At 41.3% G+C, this 20,549-nt stretch overlaps 3 protein-coding genes across 3 annotated transcripts; 1 reads left to right on the forward strand and 2 right to left on the reverse strand.

Moving 5' to 3' along the window:
- Positions 1 to 11,112: 11,112 nt before the first annotated feature.
- Positions 11,113 to 14,785, reverse strand: LOC128309330 (microprocessor complex subunit DGCR8). Its single transcript, XM_053045686.1, has 4 exons — positions 14,739 to 14,785; positions 13,933 to 14,265; positions 13,582 to 13,871; positions 11,113 to 13,515 (listed from the first exon to the last, which is right to left on the reverse strand). The coding sequence occupies exons 2-4, from the start codon at positions 14,192 to 14,194 to the stop codon at positions 12,076 to 12,078; spliced, it is 1,992 nt and encodes a 663-aa protein (XP_052901646.1). The 5' UTR covers positions 14,195 to 14,265; positions 14,739 to 14,785; the 3' UTR covers positions 11,113 to 12,075.
- Positions 14,786 to 15,796: 1,011 nt separating this feature from the next.
- LOC128297945 (cytochrome P450 4c21-like) lies at positions 15,797 to 17,991 on the forward strand. The gene is made up of 5 exons (XM_053033665.1): positions 15,797 to 16,148; positions 16,226 to 16,481; positions 16,880 to 17,006; positions 17,093 to 17,290; positions 17,351 to 17,991. Exons 1-5 carry the CDS (start codon positions 15,797 to 15,799, stop codon positions 17,921 to 17,923), a joined length of 1,506 nt encoding a protein of 501 aa, XP_052889625.1. The 3' UTR covers positions 17,924 to 17,991.
- A 239-nt stretch (positions 17,992 to 18,230) lies between these two features.
- Positions 18,231 to 18,888, reverse strand: LOC128298861 (general odorant-binding protein 84a). The gene is made up of 3 exons (XM_053034664.1): positions 18,604 to 18,888; positions 18,398 to 18,527; positions 18,231 to 18,319 (listed from the first exon to the last, which is right to left on the reverse strand). Exons 1-3 carry the CDS (start codon positions 18,886 to 18,888, stop codon positions 18,231 to 18,233), a joined length of 504 nt encoding a protein of 167 aa, XP_052890624.1.
- Between the last annotated feature and the right edge of the window lie 1,661 nt (positions 18,889 to 20,549).

The raw sequence follows: 20,549 nt of genomic DNA on the forward strand, positions 1-20,549 counted from the left end.
GTCCGCCATCTTGGCCGCCATCTTGTGTCCGCCATCTTGGCCGCCAGCTTGTCCGCCATCTTGGCCGCCATCTTGGCCGCCATCTTGGCCGCCATCTTGTCCGCCATCTTGGCCGCCATCTTGTGTCCGCCATCTTGGCCGCCATCTTGTCCGCCATCTTGTCCGCCATCTTGTCCGCCATCTTGGCCGCCATCTTGTCCGCCATCTAGTCCGCCATCTTGGCCGCCATCTTGGCCGCCATCTTGAATCCGCCATCTTGTCCGCCATCTTGTCCGCCATCTTGGCCGCCATCTTGTCCGCCATCTTGGCCGCCATCTTGGCGGCCATCTTGTCCGCCATCCTGGCCGCCATCGTGTCCGCCATCTTGGCCGCCATCTTGGCCGCCATTTTGTCCGCCATCTTGTCCGCCATCTTGTCCGCCATCTTGTCCACCATCTGGTCCGCCATCTTGTCCGCCGTTTTGTCCGCCATCTTGTCCGCCATCTTGTCCGCCATATTTTCCGCCATCTTAGCCGCCATCTTTTCCGCCATCTTGGCCGCCATCTTGTCTGCCATCTTGTCCGCCATCTTGCCCGCCATCTTGTCCGCCATCTTGCCCGCCATCTTGTCCGCCATCTTGTGTCCGCCATCTTGGCCACCATCTTGTGTCCGCCATCTTGTCCGCCATCTTGTCCGCCATCTTGGCCACCATCTTGTGTCCGCCATCTTGTCCGCCATCTTGTCCGCCTTCTTGTCCGCCATCTTGGCCGCCATCTTGTTCGCCATATTGTCCGCCATCTTGGCCGCCATCTTGTGTCCGCCATCTTGTCCGCCATCTTGTCCGCCATCTTGGCCGCCATCTTGGCCGCCATCTTGTCCGCCATCTTGTCCGCCATCTTGGCCGCCATCTTGTGTCCGCCATCTTGTCCGCCATCTTGTCCACCATCTTGGCCGCCATCTTGTCCGCCATCTTTGCCGCCATCTTGTCCGCCATCTTGGCCGCCATCTTGTCCGCCATCTTGTCCGCCATCTTGTCCGCCATCTTGTCCGCCATCTTGGCCGCCATCTTGGCCACCATCTTGGCCGCCATCTTGTCCGCCATCTTGGCCGCCATCTTGTCCGCCATCTTGGCCGCCATCTTGTTCGCCATCTTGGCCGCCATCTTGGCCGCCATCGTGTTCGCCATATTGTCCGCCATCTTGGCCGCCATCTTGTGTCCGCCATCTTGTCCGCCATCTTGGCCGCCATCTTGGCCGCCATCTTGGCCGCCATCTTGTCCGCCATCTTGTCCGCCATCTTGTGTCCGCCATCTTGTCCGCCATCTTGACCGCCATCTTGTGTCCGCCATCTTGTCCGCCATCTTGTCCGCCATCTTGTCCGCCATCTTGGCCGCCATCTTGGCCGCCATCTTGTCCGCCATCTTGTCCGCCATCTTGTCCGCCATCTTGTCCGCCATCTTTTCCGCCATCTTGGCCGCCATCTTGTGTCCGCCATCTTGGCCGCCATCTTGTCCGCCATCTTGTCCGCCATCTTGGCCGCCATCTTGGCCGCCATCTTGGCCGCCATCTTGTGTCCGCCATCTTAGCCGCCATCTTGTCCGCCATCTTGTCCGCCATCTTGTCCGCCATCTTGTCCGCCATCCTGTCCGCCATCTTGGCCGCCATCTTGTGTTCGCCATCTTGTCCGCCATCTTGTGTTCGCCATCTTGTCCGCCATCTTGGCCGCCATCTTGTCCGCCATCTTGGCCGCCATCTTGTCCGCCATCTTGGCCACCATCTTGGCCGCCATCTTGGCCGCCATCTTGACCGCCATCTTGGCCGCCATCTTTGTGGGGAAGGGGGAGAGGGGGATGGAAGATGTTACCTCTTGAACAACATGCTCTCCTGGTATCGGAAATCTGAAAACAGCTGGTTTGTATGAAAAGTTAGTGTATAAACATTGCATACCTTACGGCGCATTGCATTTCAAGTTAGTGTAAAAACATTGCATACCTTACGGCGGAAAATTGGTTGCAAAGTTAGTGTATACACATTGCATACCTTACGGCGTAGTACCTGGAGCTACCTGTTCCGTGGATGCTCTCCTGGTACTATACATTCAAAAACTGGTAGTTTTCGAAGAAATTTTTCACGACCAACGGGAAAGTTAGTGTTTAAACATTGCATACCTTTCGGCGGTTTTTGAGCAAAATTGCTGCAAAATTTTACTCGACTAACGGGAAAGTTAATGTTTCGAATATTGCATACCTTTCGGCGGTTTTCGACCAAAATTGATGTACCAGGTGCTACCTCTTCCGTGGATGCTTTCCTGGTATCGGAAATCGGAAAACAGCTGGTTTAGAATGGAATTTCGTACCAACCGACAGAAAGTTTGAGCGAGATGAAGGATGCTTTCCGTTTTATTGATCTTCCTTAAATTAGCGATCGTTCTCACGTGTTTGATAGATTGCAATAGCAATTGTGATGGGCAAATTTGTCCCAAGCTGCAGATGTCACCTCTGGAAAAACATGCTCTCCTGGCATCGGAAATCTGAAAACAATTGTGTGCGCGGCAACGCTATAGTGGTTTTCACAGTTGACCAGCTGATTTGGTCATTGGACAAATTTGTCAGCATTTTGTCAACCCTCGTAGTCCTGCACATATTAATGTGAATTTCGATCGTTCGCTTGATTTTCGCGTATTAAGTTTGATGCTCCAATTTTAGGTCGGTTGTCCGTGCGTCAAGAAATCCTTGGCCGATCCCTTCGGTCATTGTGAAGACACTTGCGATCATTTCGTCACATTTACACTTGCACATTTAAAGAGACGAATGCCGTCGAAAGACGCAAAGTCTCTATAAGCCAAAACAACAAAAACTTGCACATTTACATAAATATGAAACACACTATGTGCTCCTCAGGCTAAATTTGATAGTCAGTAGCAAATTATAGGGATACAACACCACAAAGCACTCACTAATTTTTCTCAAACAAACTGAGTTTTCAATGCAAGAAAACGAGACCGCTTTCAGCACGTACGATATCTGTTGTAAACGCAACGATCAATCGTTCTAATCTTAACAAACTACGATACGACGCCAGTCTAGGCAAACGTTATTCATAATGCAATAGAAAAATTGGGAACGCCAGGTAAAAATGGTCTCGACACGCATGCAATAAAACAGCATAACATAAGTTGTCCTTCGTACGGACAACAAAAAACAAAAGCGGAAATACCATAAGGGTGCTATCCCCGCACGCCGTAGCGTACAGGTAAATGCAATAAAACTGCGTACAGTTAAATGCATTTTTAAGAAACCGTCAGGTCTGAGTATAGGTAAAAATAGGGACCAGCAAAAAATAATATGGACCGACAGGAAAGACCGGCAAAAAAATAATATGGACGACGGATCCAAAATCCTAAAACACGTGAATCTAGGATTCTTCCTCCCACGCTCTTGACATTAACACACACTCACGGCGTGTGGGATAAGCACTAACGCTGTTAAGAATTTTTGATATATAAGAACATACATTGTAGAAATAGACACACTTCCAATCTAAAAACAACCGAGAGCAGTCGCGTCCGCGTTTCTTCATTCATAAAAAAAAACACGACTTCGTGAATAAATCCGATCAGAGGATTACAATATCGCTAACAATGTTTAAGCAAGACTACTACGATAGGTTCTTCACTGAATACATTGTTTTTATATCAATGCATACTTGTTTTCTTTAAGTATCTTTTTTCGTGTTTTTTTTTTAATTTAGATTAACGATTTCGCGGTGATGATCTTCAACCGTATGGATTTAGAATTGGAAATTTTAGAACATTTTCAGTCTAACAACGATGCAAATGTTACCGAGATTACAACAATGTAGTTTGAACAGTATTCTACAAGGGGATATGATGAAAGGTTTGGACAGTTTGGGATGGGTGGATATAAGCTGGACCTACAATCCAGCTTCGATTAAGTATTAATCAAGAAAGATAGAAATGGTATTCCAAGAACCATGAGGTATGAAATATCAAACGGAAAAGAGAGTTCTAATGATTGCAATATGATTTTATTCATATTCTATGACAATGCTAGCTATGTCGTAGTACACTGACAGCATTACCGGCTTGCAAACTTGCAGAAATTATGACAATCGAAATACTAAACACAATACTCCACCACAATACTGTTTCGAAACACGTAGGCTGGACATTTTCACGGTTCAATCGGTGAGAGAAAACAATACCACACCACGAGTATCGTAATGGCAATAGCTGGCAAATATTACGTAACGTTACGACGACATTGCCGTGCGTGCTGAAAGCGGTCTCGTTTTTTGCATTGAAAACTCAGTTTGTTTGAGAAAAAAATAGTGAGTGCTTTGTGGTGCTGTATCCTTATAATTTGCTACTGAGTATCAAATTATGCCTGAGGAGCACATAGTGTGTTTCATATTGATGTAAATGTGCAAGTGTAAATGTGACGAAATGATCGCAAGTGTCTTCACAATGACCGAAGAGATCGGCCCAGAAATTCATGGATTTCTTGACGCACGGACAACCGATCTCCACTTGAAGCATCAAACTTAATACGCGAAAATCAAGCGAACGATCGAAATTCACATTAATATGTGCAGGGCCACGAGAGTTGACAAAATGCTGACTAATTTGTAAAAATGACCAAATCAGCTGGTCAACTGTGGAAACCACTATAGCGTTGCCGCGCACACAATTGTTTTCAGATTTTCGATACCAGGAGAGCATATTTTTCAAGAGGTGGAATAAATTTGCGCTGCAGGTGAAATAACCTGCAGCGTGGAATAAATTTGCCCAGCAATATTGCATTGCGTACTATCAAACCCGTGAGAGTGTTCACTAGTTTAAGAAAAATGGATGAAACGGAGAGCATCCTTCATTTCGCTCAAACTTTCCATGGGCTGGTACGAAATTCCATACAAAACCAGCTGTGTTCAGATTCCCGATACCAGGAATGCATCCACGGAAGAGGTAGCACCTGGTACAGTAATTTTGATCGAAAACCGCCTAAAGGTATGTAATGTTTAAACACTAACTTTCCCGTTGGTCGTGAAAAATTTCTTCGAAAACCGCCGAAAGGTATGCAATATTTAAACACTATTTTTCCCGTTGGTCGTGAAAAATTTCTTCGAAAACCGCCGAAAGGTATGCAATTTTTAAACACTAACTTTCCCGTTGGTCGTGAAACATTTCTTCGAAAACTACAAGTTTTCGAATGTATAGTACCAGGAGAGCATGCACGGAAGAGGTAGCACCTGGTAATTTTGCCCGCCTAAAGGTATGCAATGTTTAAACACTAACTTTCCATACAAACCAGCTGTTTTCAGATTTCCGATACCAGGAGAGCATGTTTTTCAAGAGGTAACACCTGGTACCAGCAGAGCAAGATGGCGCCCAACAATTCATGAAAAGTTTCATGAAATTATTTCATGAAATATTTCATGAAACATTTCATGAAAATTTCATGAAAATTTCATGAAAATTTCATGAAATATTTCATGAAACATTTCATGAAATATTTCATGAATGAAATTTTTATGAATGAAAATTTTTTGAATGAAAATTTCATTCATAAAAATATCATTCATAAAAATTTCATTCATAAAAATTTCATTCAAAAAAAATTTCATTCAAAATAATTTCATTCATTAAATTTTCATTCATAAAAATTTCATTCATTAAAATTTCATTCTTAAAAATTTCATTAACAAAATTTTCATTCATGAAAATTTCATTCATAAAATTTTCATTCATGAAAATTTCATTCATAAAAATTTCATTCATAAAAATTTCATTCATAAAAATTTCATTCATAAAAATTTCATTCATAAAATTTTCATTCATAAAAATTTCATTCATAAAAATTTCATTCATAAAAAATTCATTCATAAAAATTTCATTCATGAAAATTTCATTCAAAAAAATTTCATTCATTAAATTTTCATTCATAAAAATTTCATTCATAAAAATTTCATCCATTAAATTTTCATTCATAAAAATTTCATTCATGAAAATTTCATTCTTAAAAATTTTCATTTATAAAATTTCATTCATTAAAATTCCATTCATTAAATTTTCATTCTTTAAATTTTCATTCATTAAAATTTCATTCATTAAAATTTCATTCATAAAAATTTCATTCATAAAAAATTCATTCATAAAAATTTCATTCATAAAAATTTCATTCATACAAATTTCATTCATAAAAATTTCATTCAAAAAAATTTCATTCATAATAATTTCATTCTTAAATTTTCATTCATAAAAATTTCATTTATTAAAATTTCATTCTTAAAAATTTCATTCATAAAAATTTCATTCATGAAAATTTCATTCATAAAAATTTCATTAATAAAATTTTCATTCATAAAATTTTCATTCATAAAAAATTCATTCATAAAAATTTCATTCACAAAAATTTCATTCTTAAAAATTTCATTAATAAAATTTTCATTCATAAAAATTTCATTCATAAAATTTTCATTCATAAATATTTCATTCATAAAAATTTCATTAATAAAATTTTCATTCATAAAAATTTCATTCATAAAAAATTCATTCATAAAAATTTCATTCATAAAAATTTCATTCATAAAAATTTCATTCATAAAATTTTCATTCATAAAAATTTCATTCAAGAAAATTTCATTCATAAAAATTTCATTCATTAAAATTTCATTCTTAAAAATTTTCATTTATAAAATTTCATTCATTAAAATTCCATTCATTAAATTTTCATTCATTAAATTTTCATTCATAAAAATTTCATTCATTAAAATTTCATTCATAAAAAATTCATTCATAAAAATTTCATTCATAAAATTTTCATTCATGAAAATTTCATTCATAAAAATTTCATTCATAAAAAATTCATTCATAAAAATTTAATTCATAAAAATTTTAATTCATTAAATTTTCATTCATAAAAATTTCATTCAAGAAAATTTCATTCATAAAAATTTCATTCTTGAAAATTTCATTCATGAAAAATTCATTCAAAAAAAATTCATTCATAAAAATTTCATTCATAAATTTTTTATTCATAAAATTTTTATGAATGAAAATTTTATGAATAAAAATTTTATGAATGAAATTTTTATGAATGAATTTTTTTTAAATGAATTTTTTTTGAATGAATTTTTCATGAATGAAATTTTCATGAATGAAAATATTATGAATGAAAATTTAATGGATGAAATATTTATGAATGAAATTTTTATGAATGAAAATTTAATGAATGAAATTTTAATGAATGAAATTTTAATGAATGAAATTTTATAAATGAAAATTTTTAAGAATGAAATTTTCATGAATGAAATTTTTATGAATGAAAATTTAATGGATGAAATTTTTATGAATGAAATTTTTATGAATGAAAATTTTATGAATGAAATTTTTTTTGAATGAAATTTTCATGAATGAAATTTTCATGAATGAAATTTTAATAAATGAAATTTTTATGAATGAAAATTTAATGAATGAAATTATTATGAATGAAATTTTTTTTGAATGAAATTTTTATGAATGAAATTTTTATGAATTAAATTTTTATGAATGAATTTTTTATGAATGAATTTTTTATTAATGAAATTTTAATGAATGAAAATTTAATGAATGAAAATTTAATGAATGGAATTTTAATGAATGAAATTTTATAAATGAAAATTTTTAAGAATGAAATTTTCATGAATGAAATTTTTATGAATGAAAATTTAATGGATGAAATTTTTATGAATGAAATTTTTATGAATGAAAATTTAATGAATGAAATTTTTTTGAATGAAATTTTCATGAATGAAATTTTTATGAATGAAATTTTCTTGAATGAAATTTTTATGAATGAAATTTTTATGAATGAAAATTTTATGAATGAAATTTTTATGAATGAAATTTTTATGAATGAATTTTTTATGAATGAAATTTTTATGAATGAAATTTTCATGAATGAAAATTTTATGAATGAAATTTTCATGAATGAAAATTTTTTTAATGAAATTTTTAAGAATGAAATTTTAATGAATGAAATTTTTATGAATGAAAATTTAATGAATGAAATTATTTTGAATGAAATTTTTTTGAATGAAATTTTTATGAATGAAATTTTTATGAATGAAATTTTTATGAATGAAATTTTCATTCAAAAAATTTTCATTCATAAAAATTTCATTCATGAAATATTTCATGAAATGTTTCATGAAATATTTCATGAAATATTTCATGAAATTTTCATGAAATTTTCATGAAATGTTTCATGAAATATTTCATGAAATAATTTCATGAAACTTTTCATGAATTGTTGGGCGCCATCTTGCTCTGCTGGTACCAGGTGTTACCTCTTGAAAAACATGCTCTCCTGGTATCGGAAATCTGAAAACAGCTGGTTTGTATGGAAAGTTAGTGTTTAAACATTGCATACCTTTAGGCGGGCAAAATTACCAGGTGCTACCTCTTCCGTGCATGCTCTCCTGGTACTATACATTCGAAAACTTGTAGTTTTCGAAGAAATGTTTCACGACCAACGGGAAAAATAGTGTTTAAATATTGCATACCTTTCGGCGGTTTTCGAAGAAATTTTTCACGACCAACGGGAAAGTTAGTGTTTAAACATTACATACCTTTAAGCGGTTTTCGAGCAAAATTACTGTACAAGGTGCTACCTCTTCCGTGGATGCATTCCTGGTATCGGGAATCTGAAAACAGCTGGTTTTGTATGGAATTTCGTACCAGCCCATGGAAAGTTTGAGCGAAATGAAGGATGCTCTCCGTTTCATCCATTTTTCTTAAACTAGTGAACACTCTCACGGGTTTGATAGTACGCAATGCAATATTGATGGGCAAATTTAATCCACGCTGCAGGTTATTTCACCTGCAGCGCAAATTTATTCCACCTCTTGAAAAACATGCTCTCCTGGTATCGAAAATCTGAAAACAATTGTGTGCGCGGCAACGGTATAGTGGTTTCCACAGTTGACCAGCTGATTTGGTCATTTTTACAAATTAGTCAGCATTTTGTCAACTCTCGTGGCCCTGCACCTAATGGATCAAAGAATGCTATAAAACATGATCAGTTGTTGAAAAAGTTCAGTAAGTAGAAGCTCACCACAGGAATCAACCGTTAATTTTTATTCATCGCCTAAAACATCGACGTGAGCGAATGATCATGGAGGTAGTCTTTCAACACAAAAACTTGACCTAGCATTTAGTTTTCAAATGCTAAAAGCTATGCAAATCTAACCGACTGTGCATAACACAAATTATTATTATTATATAAAATTTGCGTTGTTTGTTTAATGGGATACACAATGTTAAACAATCCACTAAATAATAAACAAACAAAAAAATCGAAATTCACAACTTAGTAACTTGCTCATTCTGTATTGCAAAATGTATGACAGGTGATTACCCCTCACAATGCGTCAGAGAATGAGCGATCTCCCGCCAGGATATGCAATATGCGGCATATTCACGTGGAGTATTTTGATTGAATGATTTTTTCTCTCCATTCGGCTCCATCTGGGGATCATCCTCATTGATGACGGCACCACTATCTGTGTTTGTCCCTGTGCTCGATTGTTTCGGCTGTCTTCCTCGACGACGTATCTTCAACATACCATGAGTACAACCGGCTTCACCCCGTGGAAACAGGATCGGGTACTGTAGTGGACGCATGATCTGGTTGGTCTCATACACTGGCCTTAAGGATCCTGTAGCACGATGTTGCAGCACAATCTCCCGTGTATGTTCCGTGCTACCGGCGATGTAGTCACAAACACACATGACCCATCTCACCTGCAGTCGGTGCGTTGTTTCGGCACTGGTCAATACCGGGTATACGTGAAAGGAGGCAAAGGCGCAGTTCATCGCGAACAGACATGAGTTCATACGTATGACTGATTAGGGACAGCCTAGCGGCGGATCAAACGGCAATAGGCCCCGTCTTACTGCGCTTTTCGCCATGTCTCATTTCAAGTCCCCTCAATGTCCCCCTTCCCTCCTGCATCGTTTTAAAAATTAGAGGCCCCAACTATATTTCCGCCCTGGGCCTCCAAGGGGATTGATCCTCCACTGATTAGAATACATGAATAGGTTGAAGTAAAAGGGAATGTAAGGGTTCACGGGGCCGCCAGATGGTGTATTGGTAGCGCAGCCGGTCTGCACAAGACAGGACCACGGAAAAATTTTTATCTGGACCACCAAACCTCCGTACCTCCGTCCGTTGACTATCCTACGGGTACATAAAGTAAAAAAAAAAAACAGAAACAGTAGGCTTACACATCCTGAGGATGTCATGCTGATAAAGAAGAAGGAGTTTCTGTACACTGCATACTTCTCTTACGTAGCCGGGCCGATATAGCTAGTCAAATAGAAACAAATTTTTTATATAACCAAGGATATATAAAATCCAAGGATATTTTCGATATACCAAGGATATTTTCGATCAATTTTTTACCTTTTTAATTAGATTCTTTGCTATAAATTAACTCTGATGTAAAATTTCCAAAAATCACACAATCGGCACCAATTATTTGCGGCCCCCAACACGACGAGGCCCTAGGCGACCGCCTACTCGGCCTACCGTTTGATCCGCCGCTGGACACCTTGCACCATGCCACAAACATTGACCAAATCCGAGCAGCGTCCTCGGAAAATTGGAAGAAGGAACAAGTTTGCGGTCATACTGTAGCAACTCGTAGAGTTCGTCATTGTCCTTTACACACAAACGAGACCAAAAATCCTTCTGAGCATTTTACTTTCGAACGCGAATAAGAGTTTGGGGCAAGGTCCATGTCTCAAAGGCTAATGTAGGTGAAATTTTGGACTTCTTCAAAAGAGTAGTCAGCTAACTGTTCGTCACTCCTGTGTCAATCGATAATTGTTTTGGAAGACCACCGTTCGCTCGATTCTCGGGCAAGCCGTCAACTAATGATGTCTATATCATCAGCGTATCAGCGTGTCAAAATCTGGATTGCCTTATAGGACATTCACCATTAAACTTATACACCTATATTGAAAACTAAAGCGCAATAATAACTAATTGCAATTCCAAAAAACAAGCAAGCTAAACTCCACATCTAAAATATTTCCCAGAAGCAGAACAACTTGTACATGCACATATGCTTTAAACTTATATTGTCTTATTTCTTTTTCTTATTCTCTTATACAGAAAAATCAATAAACTCGTGGTCTATCGTGTACTTTGTTTAGATTTTGTAGTAACGTTTCAATTAATCATTAAGCTATCGCTATATTGACTGTTACAATTTCATCTCCTTCATGGTCTATCACAAGACTAACTCATTACGCACGCCGTCTCTACTGTCTAACACGTGCTAGTTGTAAATTAACTGTACGCGATTCCATATTCAGTTTTAGCAATTCAGTAAAGTTGTTTGTGTTTCATTATCAAACGTCGTGTTTATCTTTTTCATTTGCGCGGCTCAGTAATGTGTGTTCACTGTTATCCTATCTAGATCGTGGCGAATTACAGCTTAAGATATCTGCTGGCATCCATTTTTAAACGATACATTCTTTTTAAATTTCAAACTGTTGAGTTCTCCAAAACCTTTATCAGAAGGACTCTTTCTTCTTTATGGCTTACTTTCTGGCAAATCAGTATTCAGTAATAATGCTTAAATGCACATTACTGCTATCGTTACATTTATTGCGAACATTATGTACAATTTTAGGGGTTTGAATGCGTGTCTGCACATACATGGCAAATCTCTATCGATTAATTGGCTATTGCAAGAGAAGAATGAAGCTAACAGAGCCTTACATCTCATTTTACATGAGTCTATGCACAGTTCATGATGAAGATATTAGGAAAAGTGATAAGAAATATTTTTTTCTCTTCTATTGACGATGAGCGTTTAGTTCTCCCTTAATAATTCTACGCCTGCATATCAGTGTTTTATCTGCAATATGATTTACTGATACCCGGCTAATCAGTCCTGAGCGATGTCTTCTGTACTTGTTTTAATATCTGCTGCCGATTGATAACTTTTCACCGTATTCAATCCTCCAACGAAGTACTGTGTGAGAAGCAACATGATTATTACCAAAAAAGAACATTTACTTCCGTGCCTAAAGATCAACATTCTTTAGATTAGCGCCAGCACCGGTCGGCAGATCGACATCCGAAGGTGGTACAAACTTGCCGATCACACGCACATTGCGTTGACGTTCCTCCAGCTTGGACATTTCTTGCTTGAGCTTCTCCAGAATCGCATAGTTGGGTTGATTAATTGCAGCCTTACTCTGCAACACTGTAATCTCTTGCTCCTCTTGCTTTTTCTCCTTGTACGACTTCACCGATCGGTTACCATAAAGCCGCAACAGAGAACCCCATGTTTTAATGTGTGGATGCAATATCTGCAGGATCGCCTGTGAGGCGCGCTGTTTGCCGTCGCGTTTATTCTTACAGATAACCGTCGCCACGTGTTTGCCCACCGTCATGGTAAACTCATTCTTGCGGTGCTTCATCGTGTTCACCTCGTAGTTGATGTGTACTTCCCCGAGTCCAAAGTTACGTTGCAAGCAGGTCAGCAGAATGGCATGCGGTGATGGTTCCGTTGTTTTAGCGCAAAATTCCGCCACCCGTGGGTCCTCAATTTTGATCTCGTCGAACACGGACAGTTCGCGCAGATCGGAAGATTGCTGCTGAGAGCCACTTCCGTTCGTGCTGCTCTTCGATTCCTTGCTCGTTATTTTATCCTTCATGTCCGGAATGAGAATTTCAAGCGTTTCCCGCGCTGCTTCACTTTTTGCTTGCTTTTTACTCGTTCCATAGCCCATACCGTATTTTAGATCGTTTATCGTAACGGTGGCTGCGTAGGGCGTGGCCGCATTTTCTAGCTCTTTAAATTCGTACGTCGGTTGCTTGCGGAGGGCGTGCTGAACGTACTCATGGAGGATGCAAACGTAGCTCTTGCCATTCGGATTCATGATCCATTCCTTCTTTGGCCGTGCGTGTGGATTGCCCTGTTCGTCCTCGATGTTCAACATGGGAAACGTTATCAACTTCGTCCCGTCTGGCAGTGTGGGTCGCTGTAAGTTCTTTATGTGCTTCCTATGTTTGGTGAATTTCCGACGTGCTGCCCACGACTTAAACCGTAACACTCGTATCGTTTTGAAGCGGAACAGCTTCTTGCAGTAATCCATTACAGCGTCGGAGGTGAGTGATTGGGCTTTTAGGTTTTCCGTTACCGTTTCGATCTTGGCACTCACCTTCAATGGGAGCAGTTTGGCATTTGCCTGTGCTTCGGCGGTAGTCGTCGCGCCGGCAATCATTTTGCTAAGCTGTGCATTATGTAGTTGACGCTCTTGAGTGGGCTCTGTTGGTTCTTTGGTTAAATCTTCCTCATTGGCAAATTCATTCGGCGTGTCACTACCATTTTCGGATCCATTCGGAGCGCACGCTTGTGCCACGGATGCTTCCGCAAGTTCCTTCTTGAGTTCCGCTTCCTTTTCAAGTGCTTTGCGATAATTCAGGCAGGGAATCGCACTTAATGGTATTTCATGTTTCTGCAATGCGAGTGTTGTTAAGTAAATTGGAATGCACTTTCGAAGAAAGCTTCTATTGTTACTTACTCTTACACTACCCGGTCCAAGAAAGTATGGCCTAGAGGTGGTACAAACGCGTGACGCTTTGTGAAGGTACAGCGGCATTCCGCTCGTGTGCGTTGCCTGAACCCAACCTTCCGGAAGTACTTCGAAATGATTGCGACCCTTCTCTTCCAGCACCTGTTTGAAGCGTTCCTCGTAGGGTTGCTTCTTGGCAGTGTTCCTTAGCTCTTCCGGCAGTCCTTCATCGAGCATTGATTCAATATCGTCGTAGTTGACGTCTGACCCCTCAGAGCTGCCATCGTCTGCCTCACCACCTGCAAGTATAGAGTAACGAAATCAATCTGCTGTGCTTGTTCCACGTGAAAGCAACCTTACCTCCTGTTTCCGAGTCATCTTCTGAGTTATCACCCTGTACTTCATCCAATACGTCGAACTCTCGCAGATTATCCGCAGTACCGGTCTCTTGAGGGGTAGCATCGGTTGAGTTTTCGTCATCGGATTCACTTCCTTTCCTGCTTAACGCGTCACAATCGATTTTTCGACGCTTTGCCATAGGGCACCCGGGGGCTTTGTTCAAACCCTCGGTTCCCTGAACATCCGTTTCAATCCCAGAAAGGGCACTTCCGCTTGCGTCCATTTTGCGTTGGCCGTGCAATATGCTAATCACGTGTTTCCCACTGATCCCAAACTCAATCGGTCTCCCTATCGCTGCATTTAGTAAAACGAAAATACGGATACTACTCAATGTACAACATCCACATACATCGACGCTTTACATTTTCTACCAAGCCACCCAATGAAGAACAAAATCAATTTCTTTTTTCTATGCGGCGTGAATGTAATAAAACTGTGCATCAAAATTGAGACTCGCTCCCATCGGTCGGTGGTAGAAAATTAGAAACTATACAAAGAGCAGCACACTGAGAAAACACTCGAGGAACTTTTCGAAGATAGATTTTTAGTTCCAAACCACACCAAGCACCAACAACGCAAACAGGGAGGGCGTGGGATAACCTCGTTACAATTGCTGTTATTTCATGATGCAGAAATCTGTCGGCTTGGCGTTCTTGAAGCACCAAATTCCAACGCAAGAACGTCAAGCGCTATAGCTTCCTGCAATCGAAAAATGCACAACAGTGATTCGGCACCGGATACTGACGGAAAACAGATAAATATGGTACATTGAACAAGGGAATCGAATTTTCACGAGGCGTTTGTTTACACTTTTCCCTTTTTCGGAGCTTTCCGCATGCTGTCATAGATGGCGGTGGTTACCAAACGTGGTGCTTGTGTATACAACCCACGGTTGAGGTGTCGTGATGTAGATGTGCGACATTTGCTTTCTCCGACAACTGGAGAAAATTATAATTTATTGTTTACTTTAATAGTGTCATAAGCACAACAACTGTCTACGTTGAATTTAAGAACAATATAAAATATATATTTGTTAAGGTTCTAGGTCCTTGGTAAAATAATCAAGCTGATAAACTTTGAAGCTTGTCGGAAGTAAGCTTCAACGATGGTTGTTGCATATGCTAGAACACGTGTTAACCCTTCGATGTTTATAAAAAGAATGGCATCAGGTTGAAAGGGATTTTCAGGTATAAAAATGTCTGGTTCTACCAAATGTTCAACTCCGTCATTCTAACTTTCGATTACTGCACCGGGGATATTCAATACTGTTGCCTATTACGCTTATTTTAAATAATTTTTTCCGAATCATTGACCCTTGCAAACATTGGCTGCCCTCAGCACTACATAATGTTTACGTACACCAGTAACTGCCAGCAGAGGGATATCGAAAGTAATAATAAAAGCAAAAGTACGACGCATGAGCAATTTCCATGCAACCCGGACGATTAGTTCTCAGACAATGGCCCACGTCGCGAAAATAATAGCATAAATTATGTTCGCGTACGCATGCCATCGCCGTTATGTTTCCACCCCTTGGTACAAATGGTTTGCACTAATTTTCGATTTTATTGTACACGCACCGCTGGCCCTTGGCGGAAAACATCAACACACCTTCTGCCCTTTCGTTTTCTCTATCCCCCGATGAAAGCAGGAGCCTCGTTTGCAACTAACGGTGGGGTGGAGTAAACCGCAGGTTACTTTCGACCGAGCACCCACTAATAGTGCACCAACACTGATTAGGCCCCATTCGCAGGTGCACGTGCATGATGGGGTTGGAGCGACAGTTGCATTTTTGTCTGCAGTGGAAACGGTCGTTGCAAAAGCCATGCTTCCCGGGCTGTTCGTATTGGCGGTGATCTTGTGCACCGTAACACTGTCCTGGTACTGGAAGCAGCGCTTACGATGGGCTGATCGGCTTCCGCGCGCTCGCCCCTTAAATCGGTGGTTGGGAAATTTGGGTGACTTTATTGGGAAAAGCCCGGGTGAAGTGTTTCTGGTGCTCGATCAACACTTCCGGCAGCATGATCGTTTGTTTACGCTACGGTTCGGATCACAGCTCGCGATCGGCATCACGCATCCGGAGCTGGCACAGTACGTCCTCACGCATCCCGACTGTCAGGCGAAGCCGGATCTATACAAGGTGGTACGACTGCCGAATGGTCTTTTGGCGGCAAAATGTAAGCATAAAAAAGGATTCCATTTTCTGTTCGATTGTGATTAGTAAACCGTGTGTGCGTGTGTGCTCTTCGCGCAGACGACGTGTGGAAAGCGCATCGGAAAACGCTCAACTCAACGTTCAACGCCCGCATACTGGAGAGCTTTGTGCCGATTTTCAACGACTGCACGCAGCGCCTAGTGGGCCGGTTGGATCGCTACGCCCAGACAGGCGACCGGTGCAACATCCTGGAGTACATCTCGGCCTGTACGCTCGAGATGATAAGCCGCACCTCGCTGGGCGGCAAGGTTCTGGAGCGCGACGGTGCCGAACAGTTTATAGCCAATTTGGAGGTGTAAGTGTTTTCGGATCGATATTCGATTAGTATTGATTATTAGACATTCATTTGAGCGACATTTTGCACATCGCGAAATTCATGTGGTGGGAGTTGTGGGCAATAATTGCACGTGCTACGAATGGGAAATTGGAAATGAATTTGTGGTCGATCTGGGTGGCGGAATGGTGGCGAAAAGCAATAATTATACGATTGATTCTGATTGCTGGTGTTATTAAACGGTTAGATAATCATGCCTTCCACAGCCCGCTGAGCGGGAGGATTATGTTTTTAGTTGATTAGTTTTGTAATTAGAAGGGTTGCGTTAGGTTAAATATTCAGCGCCCGTTTCATTTTCTGTCACTCGAACGGGAATCAGAAAAAACACGATTGTATTTCCCCGTTTTTCCAAACAACAGAGCACTGAAAACGATTGGCGTGCGCATTTTCAATATTTTTCTGCACATCGACTTCATCTACCAGTTCACCGAGCTGTATCGGAATGAAATGCGAGCCATCAACATTTGCCAGCAGTTTACCAGCAAGGTACGAAGGGTTTTACCGCAAACCGCAATTCAGTCCTCCTTCGAAGGTATTGTACTGCTGATGCCTTTTCCCGCTAATCTTCACAGATAATACAGGATAAAAGGGAGGAGATTGCTCGTCTCTTTGACGCGAAAGACCACCAGAAGGAGCTGGATCAGGAGCCCCAACACCGCAAGCCGCAGATTTTCATCGACCAGCTGATGAAGATGCCACTCACCGATCCGTCTGCACGCCATTTTTCCGACGAGGAAATTTCGGACCACATCTACACGATGATCGTAGCGGTAGGTGTTAATTGGCGTTGCGCAAATGTTTGTACCGGTCCTAATTGAACTCCCATCCAGGGTAATGAGACATCTGCTACACAATTAGCACATGCCTGTTTGCTGCTAGCGATGCATCCCGAGGTGCAGGCAAAAGCGTACGAGGAGGTTAGTGCGTTGGTCTTCTCACCCGATCAGGAGATCACGATCGAGCTGATGAAAGACCTGCACTACGTGGAGTGTGTGCTGAAGGAGGCGATGCGTCTGATGCCGGTCGCACCGATCGTCGGACGTCAGAATCTGGCCGAGATAGTGCTGGATGGGCACCGGATACCGAAGGGCAGTGTGTTTCTGTTCCATTTCTATGCGCTGCATCGCCGGAAGGATGTTTGGGGACCGACGGCAGATGAGTTCAATCCGGATCGTTTTCAGTACGGCGGAAGACATCCGTATGCGCACTTGCCATTCAGTGGAGGTCCACGTGGGTGCATTGGATATCGGTACGCCATGATGAGTTTGAAGACGCTGTTGGCAAAGATCTTGAGGAGTTATGAGCTGACGACGAATCTGCGGTACGAGGATATTCGCTACCAGTATCAGATTTCGTTGAATCTAGCCTTCCCGCATGAGGTGCAGCTTCGTCGGAGGCATTAACATCAACATCTACTACTCAAGGCTAGAACTCATTCCAAGTTACTACGTTTGTGCACAAAATAGTATCTTAGTACACGATAGTAAATAAAAGAATCAAGTACATCAAGTAGAGAATTACAAGAGAATTAGGCATTGTTTATCGATCACACAAGTTTCAGGAAAGAAAGACATCAAGTCCGAGTTCAAGTTCATGATGCTCTTTAAAATGCGCGGTGTTTTATTGTGCACTCCGTTAGCTATCCTATGTACACATCTGTCACAGTGCGGTCTGTAGGCCCGGTATCGCGATAAGCTCCACTACTCTTCTCTACTTATTATCCTTGCTTTTCCCATCCACTAGGGCCCGTGTCATGATGCAGCGCGTAAAGAAGTACGCCTTCTCACAGCCGGATCCAGCTGTGAAAGTACCGAACAATGAGAAATCACTGTTGCGAAGTTGAAGTCAGAAAAACAAGGAGCAGAGGCAAAACGTACTCATCTCGTCCAGGCACTCGTCCACAGTTTCGCCGGAGGTGGCCCAATTCAGTGCCAGCGCTGTCTCCTTGTTAACCTTGTCGTCCTCCGTCAGGATGCCGAGTGTTTGCAAATAGCACCGGATAAAGCACTGTGGGAAAATGTGCGAGATTGAAAATCGATTTTTCCCCCTCTCCCAACATGTCACAGGGCGCCTGGTCCCTCACCAACGGTATCCGGTCGGTTTCGTCCGGGAAGCTTCCGGTTTCGTTCAGCTCGGACAGGTAGTCGGGCTGGATGACGAAGGTACGGTTGCACTGCGCCACCGCGTCCTGCATGGAGATTTCGGGCATCTTTTTGGTGGTGGCCGGATCGGCCAGCATGGCACCCCGTTGTTCGGCGTTATCGTTGTTCATCATGCTGCAACCGTGCGCCCCTTCCGGTAGGGCCACCTGTAGGGTGACCAGCAGTAGCAAGGCGTACAGCGGCGGACTGACGGCACGGTGGTTCATTGCAATGCTGTTAGGAGAACGTTGCCGCCGGGCCAAGAAAGGGAAACAGGAATAACAAGCAACATAATGTTTTAGCACATTAATGTGTGTACTGTTGATATTGGCGTGGTTTCGGGGTTGATGGTGAGGAGGCGCGTGGCATGTATCGTAGCTACCGTACGCGCACGAAGAGGTAGGAAATGTTTCGCAAGCATAAAAACAAGCATAACGAATGCAAACGGTTGCATGCTGCAAGAAGTGCCGGTGCAACACGTGCAACAGTTTCCTCTCAGCTGCTTCTTTTGTCACCAAAAGCTTAACAGTTTTTCCGTCTGGACGTTTTTGTTGAGAGGTTTGAAATAAGCTGTTGGGAAGTTATGTTGGGGTTTTATGTTTGAAAAACATATTTGAAAAGTGATTAATTATAGGAAAGTGCATTGAATTGCACAATCAACTTTCGTCGTTAGCAATGAAATCGTAGACAATAATAAACCACCACAGCACGACACCCATTCACTTTCAAGTTGAAATAAAAATCGTATTAAAAACGGTATCATCACGAATGTAAATGCCTTCGACCACCGGCAGCATGGTCATTGAGGTGGAAAGTGTTTGTTGCTGGCACGCAATTAACAACTCGCGTACAGCGCACGGCATGCATTATGCCAATCCATGCCGAAGTCGTTTTTCCGTTGGCTCGCCGCATTAGACTTCACTCTCTTCAATAAATCCCGGGTGTCGATTACGCCAGTCGTACATCAAAGTCATCGCAGGGAAGTGAAGGAACAAACGGGAAATCCTCTCCTCATCATTTTTCAATTGAATTTCGCGTCAAATATCTCCTCTCACGGCAAAAAAAGGAAGCTTGTTGATTTTATTCCATTTTTGGGAGGTTAAAGCGATCGATTGGAAATTTAATATTTATTCTCCTTCTTCTCCAGTGCCATCCGTGCTTCCACTGCGAATTGCATCGTTCGCAAAACGGTCGCGGTATCGGGGTTTTTACGTGGCGAAACTTGCTAGCGTAAAATTATAATTTAACGCGAACCGGAACTGGAAACGGAGAACGAAAACAAAACCCATCCCGACGGGGTGGGTTTTTGGCATTTGCATACGAAATCTACCATAAAGCATAAAGAAGCATTAAAAAATGCCAGGATCTGCCGGGACATGTTTGTGGGACGAAAATATTTTCTCACTTTTCAACACTTGGACTGTGCGCGAATGGAAGATGCGTTGAAAACTGCTCCTGTGCGTCGTTTTGTCTTTTTTGCGTTCCTCCTAAAAAGAAAGGACCGGAAAAAAAGGAAAAGCATCGCCCATCCAGCGCCCGAGATGCCCATTTTCGGATGTTTGGAAAACAATCTCGTCGCCATTATGTTTTTTTTCTTCTTCTTTTTCTACTCCCGTTTCGGAGCTTCCTCCCGACCGGAAAAGTGTGTTGAAAACGGAACAAAACGGGGAGGACGTTGGATGGTTTCAATTTCACGCGAACGTAGCCCCGCGAAGTTTTTGGGGTGCCCGCGTCTGCTGGCAGCATAAATAAATGTGGCGTGCATGATTCATGCGAGTTTTCTCCGGATGGAAACTTACCCCACTAGCAACACTCTCCTCTTCCCTCTTCCCCTCGTCCACCTTTTAAAGGTTGTCGAAACGGTTCAAGAATTGTTTTCGTGCGCAAA

Source organism: Anopheles moucheti, chromosome 2 (genome assembly GCF_943734755.1).
Source record: "Anopheles moucheti chromosome 2, idAnoMoucSN_F20_07, whole genome shotgun sequence".
NCBI lineage: Eukaryota > Metazoa > Arthropoda > Insecta > Diptera > Culicidae > Anopheles > Anopheles moucheti.